Source organism: Neodiprion pinetum, chromosome 6 (genome assembly GCF_021155775.2).
Source record: "Neodiprion pinetum isolate iyNeoPine1 chromosome 6, iyNeoPine1.2, whole genome shotgun sequence".
Classification (NCBI taxonomy): domain Eukaryota; kingdom Metazoa; phylum Arthropoda; class Insecta; order Hymenoptera; family Diprionidae; genus Neodiprion; species Neodiprion pinetum.
In genome coordinates, this window is record NC_060237.1 from 6,272,172 (window position 1) to 6,286,346 (window position 14,175).

Sequence of the window (14,175 nt, forward strand, 5' to 3'; positions counted from 1 at the left end):
TCTCGCGTTGTTTCAAAGTGAAACGCCTGACGCCATGGCCGACGGCAATTCGGTAAGCGTCTCGCGTCGTCTGCAGAGACGAAACTCCGTAAAATAGAGTTTGGCCAGATATTGGCACAGAGTTATTTAGTACACGACTCTGCCGCACCGAGCGCACTTGATGCGCGGTCCTCTCTGAAAACACAAAATGGCGTCGTATGAATGACGTGCCAGCATCTGTATCCGTTGATCCTTGGGTTTTTTTGGCACTGCTACAGGGTTGACGGAAGATTGAAATGTAAGATGCCGTTTAATAGTTCGTTGTGTTCAAGCTTCTCAAGAACGCCTTTTTCTATCTACCGGCCTGTAAATCAGGGTATCTTTGATATATGGCTGAAAAACGACGAAGCTGTGATAGAAAATCCCAGTTTGTTTCAGGATTGCTTTGTGAGTATTTCTCTGAGAGGACTCTCCCTCCCTGTCTGTTATTTGAATCTAATGAATAATAATATTTAAGAGAACCGAACATAAAGTACGCTCGGTGCGGTGAAGCCTTGTACTAAATAACTCTCTGCCAATTGCTAGCCCACTTCTTACTAGTGAGTACGGCACTCGGGCAGTGAACCGTGCATAGACAAACCACGGCACCGCAAGTGACAGTTTTATCTAAAATTGGATTCTTCCGAACTTCTTGCTGCAAGTCGATACTCATTGTCAGTATACGATTCTTCATTCCTCATCTTATCGCATTTTCCTGCAACGTTCTAATTCTATATTTATACTGCGCATTCTATCATTACGAAATAATTGTTATGCAAAAACGCAAGAGGCGACCATTTACAAATTGCCGAATGTTATTGGTATACTCATGTATCAGGTATACCAAAAGATTATCTTGAAAGTTCACAGTTGGTCACGAACTCTCTGTTCGCACCACTCAAGTTTTCAGTTTGTTTGTCGCAGGCTGGCCATCCTATCTTTAACTTTAAACTGTGAAAAGCCGTAAAATGATTGCATCGATGACGACGACGATTACATTGTCATTTTATTTACGGGGCATTCCCTGTCAAAACAAAAATGTCGACGATTATGTTTCCGTTTTATTTACGAGGCATTTCCTGTCAAAACATAATCGTCGTCGTCGTCGATGCAATCATTTTACGGCTTTTCACAGTTTGAAATTAAAGATGGGATGGCCAGCCTGCGAGAAACAAACGAAGAACTTGAGTAGTGCCGAGTCGGCGGTGAGCAACTGCGAACTTTCAGGATAATCTCTTGGTGTGAAAAATATAGTAAGTTTTGAATCAATTTAGAACTTTTGACTTCTGTTAATGGTGATCTGAATTATGTAATTCGATCAATCAATTTTCGAACATAATATGAAAAATGAACCGATCATTAGATTTGAAAAAATATGCAGCACATATTCAGTTCTCACGCTTATGTGATTAGTATTCTATATCCTGCGTATCTGCAGTTATTAAAATAAAAGTGCGTGAATAAATGTTCTGTTCTATTTTTCTTCCAGTGAAACTCGTATGCCTCTTCAACGTTAGGCCTGGAAAGATGCAGGTACGAAAGCTGCGTCTAATGAATGGAACGACCTATAGAAGGTAAAAAAAATTCTAAAGTTATTTTCTGGTCATTTAAGGTGCAGTACATTTGTATGTGAATTTTTTGTCCAGAGCTGCGATTAATTCACGCGAATCAATCGCGCCTTTAGCGCGTCAATTTTGCGAACGTCACACGAAAATCGTATTTATAGTCAGAAATATAAATCTCGAATAGTAGCAATTCATTATGTGGCAAATGTAATTTGCATTGTCAGCTAAGTTCGTGATTGTAAATAAAGGTTAGTTGTTGACAATGGTTTTTACTTACCACCACGAATCTCGGCAAATGAGTTTCAAAAGTTTGTTGCCAGAGGGCGTTTTCACGCCTCAACTCAGCTAACTTCACACCATTACCGCTCATTTCGCGATCAGTGCTCGTGTATAGCGTGTTATATTTCACCACGGCTCTTCGTCAAGTCACGAGCGAACGAAATATTATTAAATAAGCAACCCCAGAAGCTGTTTGAAAAGTAATTCAATATGGTAAGACTAACTCCATCATTTTATTATATATTTGCGATACATTAATATTTTTCTCCACGTGATTATTCGGCCAGTTCGTCGAATTTCTCGAACGTGACATTTGCAATATTTTTATTAAGGTTATGTTTACCCTCGTATTAATGACAAGTGCATCTTTTCTACATCGATGAATAAGTACTGAAGCTTTGTTTAATACGCTGTGATCCTATGTGAATATATCGTTAATAAGAAATCTAGCCGCCTGTTTCATTTCACGATTCGCATTTTTCTGTCATTTAAAACGTCCATAGTTACGAATTAGGTTAGGCGAAATTATCCTTCAACAGCAAATCAACAAATTTCTGCTCACACTTTTCCGCTCAGAGTTTTGGTCTACCTTCCGTGAAACCCAAGCCCTCGGCTGCAGATATAATCAGCATCCCCGACGACACGCATGGTGTTCCAAATGCACTTGTTTCAGGGTAAGTCACAATCAAGTATAAAGATATTTGTCATTGTTCCATTGGTTGATTTTCATCAGTATTCGCTTTTCGCCGTATAACAACTTTCTCAAAGAGAAGGAGAATAGTTGAATGAAATTTAATTGCACAGGCTATCTTCAACAAGAGCAAATCTTGGATTTTCACATCCTCTGCAAGCCTCCGAGCAAAACGTAAGTCGTAGTCAGACTGACTATTGCTTCTTTATACTAAGGCATTTACAGTTTTCACATCTTTTTATTCTGATCTCCAGTATGTGCAGAATAAATTGCGCATGGATATGGTTATGCTGAGAAACACGCAAGGACTTCACGCGCCAATGCGTCTAGCCATGGAGCTCAAAGCCGCTGACAAAGTTGGGAGACTACCGTTTCTTCCATCTTCTGGCCTCATGCGGGATGTTATTCTTGGTAGAGACGAAGAAATTGGGTAAGAGCTCTGATGACTGTGGATCACGGACCAAAAACAACGCAGCTTTGGATCTGAATGGAATTTTATCTTGCGTCAAACAAGTGACGACATTAATTTTACAATTCACAGATTCGAAGACATCTTCAACAACGCTGAATTTAGGGAACAAATGTGTCAGCCTCACGCGATGGTTGAAAAGAGTTTGGGAATTCTCTAAACATCGATTGGATCCTTATTTTTAAGCTTGTAATATCATAATTTGCACTCTGTTATTGTGCTCAATGGCAAAGGCAATTAATGAATACTTTTTTCAATATCTGTGCATTTCTTTTTATTTGATATTTACGAATGAATCCTCGTTTGCATGATTAAAAAATTTCGTCAAATTGTCGAACAGTGGCTTACGCAGATACTTAAGAATAAATATCAATTAATCACGTCACATGTATGTAAGATTTTTAATCCGCATATTATCTCCGAGCAGAAAAAGTAAAAATTGTCCATGTGTATGAGACAAGTGAACAAATTACTTTAACAAATTTATCGAGCATCCGACCAGACGACGTCTAGCAGGCGAATCCTGCATATCTTTTTGACTTCTTGAATCCCGACCTCAAGTTCCGTCTCGGGAGAATTGTTCAAACGATTTTCTATGCCGCTCAGAATCGCTGCCACTTTATTTTCCCGGGCACATATGACAAATGGAAAGTGAAATTTTTCCTTGTACCTGAAATTTCAAACAACGTATCGACCTTTTTTTTTCCTCGTGTAGCAACGGAACAAGATATTTTAAAATTAGCGTTTTTACTCACATGGCATTGAGATTCGCTAACGTTTGTTTTTCTTCTCGCGTCATCTCGTCGAGTCCTGCACACTTTTGCTCGTTCTGTGATTCGGTGGTCAATTTTCCCTCCTCGGCCAATTTACCCGCCAAATCTGGATGCTTGATCAGTACGTTTTCCTTCTCTAAAAACCAATTCATAGACACGTTGACCGATATTCTTACAAAACAAACGGATTCGGACTTGAAACCTGCATTTTACGTTTCGAAAAACTTTCGGTACTGTCTTCAAGCGAATCCATCATGCGTTGCGAGCTCGTCAATTACTCAACAAAAATCAAAGTTACGCACCGTGGTTCTTTAGCTTGTCCAAATAATCATCGAAGGCATTTCGCAACGATTCCGTCGAAAGAAACGGCCGTTTTGTTGCCACCCATCCAGCCGCCTCCGGACAGTGTTCGATCACGTTTCCAAAAAGCCATTCAAACTGTTCCGTGGGTAGAGCATTAACTTCAAGTATACTCAATATCCCGTTGGGTGACATTATTCTAAACAATCTATTTAAAGACATTTTATTACCGACGTATATTGCCAAACTTATTCACTCGATATTGTTGTCACACCGGCATTTTACCGACTGTATAAAATCACGCGATCATCTTACAATTGTTGAAATAGATTCTAACAAGTATCAGGATTACATTGTTGACTTGTCATTTCTCACACTTTTTATCGCATACCCGAGTGCCTTTCGAGGATCAGCTACCAACGATAAGTAAGTTAATGTAAGCTGGCAGTCTGACTAATTTTTAGAATCTTGCCATTTCTACAACGCCGAGCTAAGCGAATTGTTATTGTAACTGTGAAAAAGGATACCTGTGCAAACGTTTGTGCAGATGCGAGGTAATACAATCTGATATAAAATTTTCGTATCATTACAAACTTGATTACAAACGATACTTCACCTGAGTTATTCTACAAATTTGTTTTGTTGAAATTAAAGGCTCGTCAAAATAGGCGCGTTGATTTTTGATTTTTTATCGTTTTTAAATGCAAGTTAAACAGTCGCTATCGCATGATTCTTCGCGTCGAACGAGTAAAAAGGTTCACTCTCATACACTTGTTTACACCGTCTACTGGAATTCGTCCGTTATCGCATCTTCGTATCGAGAATGTTGCGTAACATTTGACAAACGTGTGACATTGTACACATGTACACACGTATAGCGACACGTTCACCTGCGGCGTATCGGTATATTCGATATAAAACTGACGTTATATTACTCACGTGTTGCTTCGAAACGTTCTTAATCGCCATTGTGTTTCATTATAGAAATCCTGCACTATAATCGTAATCTCTACCACCGGAGGCTGGAGCAAAGGTCATCGTATAATTACGCGATACTGCTCGTTTCGTGAAAACATTTTCCCAGATATCGTTCGGCATTTAATACACAGATGACTGATATATGTCGAACGAAATCTGTTTAATTTTGTTAGCGTTAGCCACGATTTTTTTATACACACACCGCTATCAAACGTTAAATTCATTGCGAAATATTGATGGAATTTTTTGCTATGCACATTTGTACTCACAATTAGTAAGCATCTTATTTCACTCGACGTCTGTTCGTCTGTTTCTTTTTTCTATCTCAACGAAACTCGTTTCCGTATAATTAAGTGAAAACTTGCAGCATTATCTTGATTTGTTTTTAATTTTGACATTTACCGCCTTGCTTACGTATTATACTTCCGGTATTTTTTCCGCACATTCATCAATCGCTGACAATGAAACTTACAGTGAGCTGTTTCCGAACAGTTAGTCATTTCCGTAGTCAGATAGAAATACAGCTTGTACGGAGTACAGCAAATTGTACGGAACTTTCTCCCTCTGCGCACTACATACTCTATGGCCGCCCGATACATAGCCCGCGAAAATTCAAATTCAAATATTCCCCGCCGTATTTTTAAGTCGATCGAATTCACGGTGGTTTCGATTATTAACCGGGCTGTAGATTGAAGATATTGTTTAATTCCTGATCGTGCATAGATGTAAAGAGTATTCGTGCTGTTGTAGCTATGTTTTTTAATTGCGCCACCTAATTCGCATACTTTTATCTTCATCTATGTTATCGCGTGCGGAATTATTTTCGAGAGATGGTATTCTTAGATATTTTTTTACCTTCGTGTACGCGTGACTCATAAATTACGTTCATCAAAGGGCGTCGAATGAGCTTCTCGAAGCTGTCGCAAACTGGACCCCCCCCCCCCCCCCCCCCCCCCCCCTCCCCCTCTTCACTCTCAACCCCTTCTCACTTTTTCCGTTTCTGTCTAGATGCACACGACCAGAGGCTGTTAGAGGGCAATTAGGTGGGCCTGCCATTGATGTGGCCTCCAATAACGAATGCAGGTGTAACATTATGATCGTGAGTATACAATGATCAGGCGCCATTTTACTTTCAACCTGAAACTCGGGTATATTCTCCAGTCATGAGAATTGGAATGATTCTCGTTCGAACGGACTTTATGCAAATCTTTATTAATACGGTAGACGCGGTTTAGAGGGTAAAAGAAAGCACACGAAGCTATCGAAATAAGCAGTATTCTTGAAATCTTCGTGCCAAACAACCATCATTCGAATCGCCGTGCAAATTCGGATACAATTTTTACAGTCACAATGTTTTATTATTGTCAGATTCTTTTTATCTTACCGAATCAAAGTGGAGCGGTAATCGTACTACCACACTGACAAAAATTTCATTTGTTACAATTACTAGAAGAAGATAGGAAAATGGGTATTGTTATAATAATGTTTTCGATATTATTGAAATTATAAGAAAACATGGTACAAGTAACGAGGTATTTAATTAAGGTGATTGCAGTTGTAGATACTGCATTTTCTGTTTATTGCAACATTCTATCCCTTTGTTTAGTTCACTACTTTTCTTTCTCTTATATAAGGTCTCAACATCAATTTATTATTGCATCGAAATCAAGGTATCGCAATAGTTATGATAAAATATAGCACAAGTAATCATAATCAACAAAAATAGTAACACCATGCAGGCTACACAGTGGGTCCCCTATTTGCCCAGAAGTACTCTATTTTTTTTTTTCTTCCCGTACTAGCACTTTCAAACTGAAGGTTTCCCCTAAATTCACCCTAAAGCAGTGAATTTCCTCCAAAAACCCCCTTATTTTAACTGTCAGTTGCTTTTTTTTCATCAACTAAAATGGACCGAAAGGATCATTTAATTCTTGAGAACAGTGCTTATACTTCCAACTTAATATGGGAACAAAAAGAAATATGCATTGAATCTCGAAACTCTTTTATAATTCATAAAACCATAATTTTTACGGTTTAAGTTTAGTTTTATTTTAGTTTACGAAAAATAAATAATTAGTAAACATCAAAAATTTCAATGTATTTTAGATAAAACATTTCAATACGAATATTCAATTACCCGAATATTTTTATAATTACAGGAGTTTTTCTTTTTATATAATATGAACATATTTTTGGCGTAAAAACTTATCGAAATAATTTCAATTCGACCGAAATAACGGACACCCAAGTGTGTATTTAATTTCACTATATTTGGTCAGTACTATGAAAAAATATTAAAACCTTAAACCCCCTTATTTTAACAAAGCCTTCCCCCATTTCCCCTAAAATTGCCTGGCACGAGCACTGTCAAGCCTGTAGCACAGGTTAGAATTTCCGGTTACAGCTGCACAACACTCATTTTCATTTTCTACCCAAAACAATATTTTTTTCTTTACGGTAAGAAATGAAAATAGTCGAGGACTGTTACCGTTGTACATGGAACCGCAACTTTAAAATTTCTCTCGGTACACACGCGCTTGTTGTTGAGCTTGGAAAGTTTTTTTTTTTATTTTTTTTCCAAACAAGTTTCCGTAGGTCCTTCGGTACGAAATCCATGTGTAGGTATAAGGGACGCGTTGATCCTGCCGAGTAGGAAACGGGAGGAATGGAATGGAAAAGAAGAGAAAAGGACTGGACGTTTTATTACAGTTTTCATCCTCAGATTAGTCCCTTTGGAAGCGTCGATACTCGATTCCGCAGCTAGCCGGGTCTTTATTGCCACCATAAAAGTATCTATTTGGCGTTTTCAGCCGCACCCTGTGCCGCAGGCACCGCGTTACGTTGTGTAAGGGTATGACGGGTGCAAAGCGCGAGGGTAGGAATGAAAAGTAGCGGCAAAGTTTGAGGAAACTAGGGAGGACAGAAGACGGGGAACCGTTTCTCCGCTCTCCGTCAACCCTTGACGATCTTTTGGGAAAATTCCAAAAATCCCACGGAATCTTGAGGATCTACGACCACGGACGCGGTGGGTCCAAACTCGAAGGCTTCTCTGCGCTGTTTCCTCTTCTGCGACACAGCCTGTACGTTACACACCCACTACGGACAGATCAGATATACAAGGGTGTAAATAACGCGTCACGAGTTAATGTCACAGGGTTAAATTTGGAACGATGCCCTTTCGGCTCTTTCGATAGCTTGCCTTGCCGAATATTTTCTGTAGTAAATTAGTCAGGTTTAAATAAGCAACGTTAACGTAACGAGACGTTTTTTGGGGGGGATTGTTTCGTAACTTTGGGATTTTTTTTGAAATTCAGTAAACCTATTCTAATTTTGCTAACTCGACTGACCGACCTTCAAAGTTATTCTGAAATTGTAAAACAGAGGCTTCGTTTTCTCCGACGTTTCGTTACGTTGAATGTGACTAATTGTAAACTCGAATTAAAATGTGGTAAAAAAATCGCCAGTTATTCGGAACGAAAATTCGAACCTACTTTTTATTCTTCTCCTTCCGACTAACTATATGTACAAACATATTTCCTAATCATAAATCTGCGAAAAGAAGTTTACAACTTCAAATCGCATAAACTTGAACCACAGCGAATCCCGATACTCGCTTATTTCATCGTGTTACAGTTTTACCAATCTTTATAAAATCTATCCGAAAAAAATGAGGTCTTGCAATTAGCGCGTCATATTAACGCGTCTGCAGTTTCAGATGCGTTAAAAAATAATCGTTCGTAAATTAGGTAGATCAAATATAGACGAAAAGACAGCCTACTTCGGCGTTTATATTTTAATTGCAGACGTCTGATAATTCGAGGACTGCAATCGCGGTGAACGCACCTTTGTTAACATTTTATAAACCTCTCCGAAATTCACTTACAGGCAACGGCCACGATTCTTCGCCATATCTCTCTCTCTCTCTCTTTCTCTTTTTTTTTTTTTAGGAAGCGTTCGCCGTGTCAGAAAATCTTGCCCTCGATCTCCGTCGAATCATGCGTTGGGAAATCGAAAATTGTGTACAAACTTACAAGTTATATTGCACCTGCGAGTAGGCCATGCAATTTGTCTGAGAAAAAAAAATAAAAAATAAATAAAAAAAGGTGCACGAAACGAATAGCCCTGTAATATGCTTCGTTTTTTGATCGTTGCGTTGCAGGTATCACTCACCGGTCTCGCAACCTCAATTCAAAGCTCGTACGTATAAATTCGTACGCTCCAAAACCTCGATTATACGTCTAAGCTGATCCGCCCTGTAGATTAAGTCGCGACATATACGAATTCGTGAAGAAAACCCGCTCGACGATTACGGAATTTAGATGTTTCAGTTTACCGTGGAATTAGCTGGAAAATCTGTATCCACGTCGCCTATTCTTTTACTCGAGGGTTTCGTGCGATTAGAACGGTGACGATTAGCTAATCGAGAGCTTCGGGTGGCAAATTAGAGCTATCAAGAGTCGTAACGAACACCGTATAAAAGAGAAAGGATTTGCCTAATCCGCCGCAAATCTCGCGGCTCATCTATTTATTCAGTTATAATCAAATTGACCGTAGTTCGTGAAATTGTACGCGACTCGGTTCAATCAACGTATCGATTCTCTGCTAGCATATACCTACTAATCGGTGAATTTACTTTCTCAAAAACACGACGATCTCTTTCATCTTCTTTCCAAAATGATCTTTCTCATTCGGCCAGTGCTCCGCTGTATCGCATTTTTCGATCTTCGGTATACGTCGTTGCACGTGCGTGCGTTAGGTGTCGAAATGTGTAAGGATTTTGCCGAAAAAGGAAAGAAACAAATTGACTCAACGTAATTTGATTGCCCGTTTATCGAAATACCTCGAAACGATTTGAGATATACGATAAGCTCGCCGTGCTTGACGTCATCGGTGTGCTACGAGGTCGGCAATAAAACATATTTAGAGCAAGGCTCGCGCGGTAAAAATCCATAAGATTTTATCAATGTCGTCTTTTCATAAGTCCTATATACGCCTATCCGTGCAGTGCCTGTCGGTGCGTGGACATACAATTTTACGTCCACGTCCGTAAGTACGGACACACGCGCATCCAAGCCCCAGAAAACTTTAAGGACTCTTTACCTCTCACATTTTCGTTCCCTCTTCCTCGGCTCATCCATAACTCAAACAGACTTCTATACCCGTTTATTATTCTTACACCCCTGGCGGTTAGCGGACATTTAGCCAACGAATTGTTCGCTGTTATCAATCCTTTGTTTACACAACACAGGTATCGAATGCCCGGTCAAAGCACGTCTATGAGCAACTTGACCACAACGCTGAGTCACTTTGAACTTTGTTAGTCACGAGTCGTTGATTCGTACACTTGTGCCTGTGCCTTAACTTGACACTTTGCATTATCAACGATCTCGATAATTTCTCACCTGACTTTCGTACCGGTACGTATAAATGGAATAAGTCACGTCATAATACGAATGACACTTCGTCAAACTCCTTCAAACTTACAAGCATGGTGAAATAAAAATTCTCCCCTTTATTCTCAGCGTTGGAAAAATCGAACGAGTACGATATCCTGCGTTTATTTCGGACCCTCTCTCGACCAACAAGATATTGGCACGGCGGCTGGTTTTTAGCACGACATGGCACAACGCGTTCGATGGTGTGATGATGCTAGGTCATAACGCGCAACGAGGAAATGGCATAAATTGGATGAGGGTGAAGCACCGAGCGCTTCTCTCGCCTCTCTCTCCCTCTCTCTCTCGGTGGCTGGTAAATAATTGGAGTGCTTTCGAAACAACCCCTGAGGCAATCCGTGCAGTATGTGATATTATATGATTTATCCCGCGAATGAATATAGGCGGTAACGGCTATTCCGCACTCTCCTCGATCGTCGATAACGTAGGTCAATAAATCCGATGACGATCTTAGGCCGCGGACATCTTGACGAAATAGATTACCAAACGACGTTTACTTGTCGGCTCGAGAATAATTTTCATGCCATTTCTATTCGCGAGAAGAATGTGTCGGAATTTTACACCCGTGAATCAAGTTGAAAATAAAATCGCGGAAAAATCGTCGACTGCCCGGCGACTCCGGTGCAGCAATGTTAAAACGGCTCGCGGGTTAGGAGGGAAAAAATTAAAGAAGTTGTTCGAAAGTGGGCGGAGGAGTTGAACCGGGGATGCAGGGGATGGTTCAGGGAAACCGCAGGGGTCAGGGGGGTCGGACATCGATCTGGTAGTTAAGTTAAGGGCCCCCCAGAGACTCGTTGCCACAACCACCGTCGCTCGCTCGCTTCTGCCCCCGACATCTCTTTCTCTCTCTCTCTCTCTCTCTCTCTCTCTCTCTGTCTCTCTCTCTCTCTCTCTTTCAGCGAGACGAAAATCCGGAGGATTCACTACCCCCGGTTACGTCGCTGCTCCCTGCATAACCACATAACCACATATCCACCCCGCAACACGCACACGTACGTGCGGTGTGCCGTTTTTACGGACTTTTTCAAGTCCCGAAAACACGACGCCGGCTATGCGACTAGAGCTTGTTTGCTTCCCTTTCCGTAGCGTGTTTTCTTTTTTTTACTTCGTTGTCATTATGGCCCTTGATATTTTTCAATGCAAATGTAAATAAGCGCAAACATTCTTGTGATATAATATGTAGGTATGTGTGTAATATTAGGTGCACAAGAACGTGGCGTACGATTCAATGGAAAGTTGTCGGTGAAATGTTTTAGAAAGTTTAATGTTTCGGACGTTGTTATCTACGTTCTTATAGTATTAAAAAAAAGCTTTGTTTTTACTCGATGAAAGTACCAAAATCGCTCGTGCTGATGAAACTTTGATACAGGATTCCTGATACACGTTGAACATTTTTTTCATTTTCAAGATCAAATTGTCTTACCGTCAGTCGATTTTAGGGCTTATGTCGTACACACAACCTGCCTCTTTGTTTACAAATAACCTCGACATCACAAATCGAAAGATTTTATTGAAATTGATGATTTAGACAGTAAAATCATTTCGTAAAGATCGCAAAGTGACCTTTCAATTATAAATTATCGTTTCAACGTAATTTACACTAGATGAATTGCAACATGAAACGACGTCGACGCAACGCGCCATTGTTAATGTTAGATTCATCCAGAATGGTCTAAAGCCGCTGCGATGATTGGTTCAAAAAATTACACAGTCGGAGAACTGAGACATTCTTGTACGTCTCCTCCTCCGTTGACTGTAAGATTTTCCGGTAACGTTTTTTGAGTGCCCGAAAGAACCTCGCCCGCACTTTTTCCACTCAATTTTCCGTAGATCCGGTACCCCGATGGCGACGTGGTTCTCATTTGGTGATAGGATGGAACGTGCAGGTTATCCCAATTTCGACACAGAGCTGAAAATTTGAGCCTTGGAATCTAAAACACCCGCACGCGGACACAAAAATTACCGAAATGTCCGTAATATATTTATTTATGCTTTAAGACACACGAGTCTCATCGTTATATTAATTAATCAGTTGGTTAAACCTCTCCTCGCAAACGAATGATAGTTTTTTGTTTTCTCTTCTGGTATCGTTTGGTCTACGCATACCTGTAAATTGTTTTCTTCAATTAGCGTCCGCACGGATTTGTATTCTATTTACAACGGTAGATAGGAGTCTGTCAATTCTAGGATCGCCAGATTGGCGGTCATACCGGTGAGTCAAACGACGCCGCGCCTGAGTAAATACAAACACCCCCTCACCCCCCCCCCCCCCCCCCCTTAGGAAGGAGAAATATTTACCTGTACACGTCATTCTTATTTTTCCCCATACTAAGCTTTTCTACCAGGAAATAAGAAAATCTTTTTCACCGATCCGTAGCTCGATGGTTTACCAATCGTCAGCGTAGAAATTCGTATTTTCTAAACCTCTGCAAGTGAAGTCGCAAAAACAAATGTGGAAATTTCCTAAATTCTTTTAATATTTAAACCCACGTATTTGCCCGAATAACTGATTTAGTGACTTTTAGCTTGACGCTCCGCAACTCTGAGAGCCTTGTTCTTACTAACTTTTTCTACGGTCGTAACAATCCGCCTCTTCATTTTTAATTTTTTTTTTTATTTGCAGTGCAAAAATTGCGATGTCGAAACGATTGTTACTGACATGCGCGGGTCCTGAACGAGCATCGATAGAATTACAAGGAGCATTATATACGGTGTAGAAAAATGTATACGATCGATTTTGTTTTCTTGGACCTTTTAAAATTTTTTTTTTTTTTTTTATCAAACGTAAAATTTCATAGCTAGAAATTTGTAATGAAATAATAGTAATAGTAATAATGAAAAAAAAAAAAAAAGAAAAAAATTATAATAATAATTCATTTCGTTGCGATTACATTCAATTACGCATACGCATACGCACATGTGTACACACATTTTTCTAGCCAAAGTGCCGATTTTCACGCACATAATACATGAACATCGCGACTATTACGACGATCAGCTTAATCGTAGCTGCATTAACTTTTTGGTACGTAAAATTTCAAATCGACACTACAATAACGCCTCCTATTTTGTACAAGATTATTTCAGGGTCGAAACGATGAGTCGTTATTGTATCGGGTATCTCATTTTTAAGGCATTGTTATGGCCGTGTACCTATAATATACATATATAGGCATATACGCATACATATTACACAATAAATTAGTCGCGTTTCTGTCTGTATTTTTTTTTTTTTTCTTTTTTTTTTTTGTTTTATCCAGGTTTCTACCGTTTACGGTACAATTTTTCTTCTCGATCGCAAAGAATTTCCGAAATACGAACAACGTACACGGGCGAGGTTGAGTCGTAAAGTCACGTTGATTTTTTTTTTTTTATTGAAAAAAATGCGTCCCTGTCTTGTCATTTATTACCGTGGCAACTCAATCACTGGCGTCAACTCGTCTAGTCAGATCGATCCGCAACTGTGCGTCCAGGTTCGTTACAGGTTCATTTTTGCAGAATGATAAAAATAAAAAAAAGCGGGTTTGCGTCCGACGAATTTATTTATGTAACGTCGATGCATAGTTTAATTAAGACACCAATTTTATTTAAATGTCTATTATAACGATAAACTTTATTATATACTTGTAAATATAACACTAAATTTTAA

General features: G+C 39.6%; 2 protein-coding genes and 1 long non-coding RNA gene across 6 annotated transcripts; 2 read left to right on the forward strand and 1 right to left on the reverse strand.

Annotated features, from left to right (window-relative positions):
• The first annotated feature begins 1,917 nt into the window (after positions 1–1,917).
• Pomp (proteasome maturation protein) lies at positions 1,918–3,281 on the forward strand. The gene is made up of 5 exons (XM_046633081.1): positions 1,918–2,075; positions 2,439–2,536; positions 2,667–2,727; positions 2,808–2,983; positions 3,095–3,281. The coding sequence occupies exons 1-5, from the start codon at positions 2,073–2,075 to the stop codon at positions 3,180–3,182; spliced, it is 426 nt and encodes a 141-aa protein (XP_046489037.1). The 5' UTR covers positions 1,918–2,072; the 3' UTR covers positions 3,183–3,281.
• On the reverse strand, positions 3,175–5,256 carry LOC124222269 (2-oxo-4-hydroxy-4-carboxy-5-ureidoimidazoline decarboxylase-like). Of its 4 annotated transcripts, none has more exons than XM_046633080.2 (4): positions 5,035–5,256; positions 4,098–4,233; positions 3,778–3,931; positions 3,175–3,692 (listed from the first exon to the last, which is right to left on the reverse strand). In XM_046633080.2, the coding sequence occupies exons 1-4, from the start codon at positions 5,062–5,064 to the stop codon at positions 3,506–3,508; spliced, it is 507 nt and encodes a 168-aa protein (XP_046489036.1). In that variant the 5' UTR covers positions 5,065–5,256; the 3' UTR covers positions 3,175–3,505. The 4 variants fall into 4 exon arrangements, with proteins under 4 accessions (XP_046489036.1, XP_046489034.1, XP_046489033.1 ...); XM_046633078.2 differs by having other exon boundaries at positions 4,098–4,303; positions 5,035–5,251; XM_046633077.2 differs by lacking the exon at positions 5,035–5,256 and adding an exon at positions 4,712–5,004 and having other exon boundaries at positions 4,098–4,303.
• Positions 5,257–10,392: 5,136 nt separating this feature from the next.
• On the forward strand, positions 10,393–14,068 carry LOC138190318 (uncharacterized). The gene is made up of 3 exons (XR_006883987.2): positions 10,393–10,490; positions 10,596–10,869; positions 13,150–14,068. It is a non-coding gene; the product is annotated as an uncharacterized lncRNA (long non-coding RNA).
• The last annotated feature ends 107 nt before the right edge of the window (positions 14,069–14,175 follow it).

Coding starts and splice junctions, on each gene's coding strand:
- LOC124222269 (XM_046633078.2), bottom strand. CDS start 4,290: ATGTCACCCAACGGGATATTGAGTATACTTGAAGTTAATGCTCTACCC. Junction 3,932..4,097: donor GGACAAGCTAAAGAACCACG/GTGCGTAACTTT, acceptor ATTGGTTTTTAG/AGAAGGAAAACGTACTGATC. Junction 3,693..3,777: donor TTAGCGAATCTCAATGCCAT/GTGAGTAAAAAC, acceptor TTGAAATTTCAG/GTACAAGGAAAAATTTCACT.
- Pomp (XM_046633081.1), top strand. Junction 2,537..2,666: donor CCAAATGCACTTGTTTCAGG/GTAAGTCACAAT, acceptor TTAATTGCACAG/GCTATCTTCAACAAGAGCAA. Junction 2,728..2,807: donor TGCAAGCCTCCGAGCAAAAC/GTAAGTCGTAGT, acceptor TCTGATCTCCAG/TATGTGCAGAATAAATTGCG.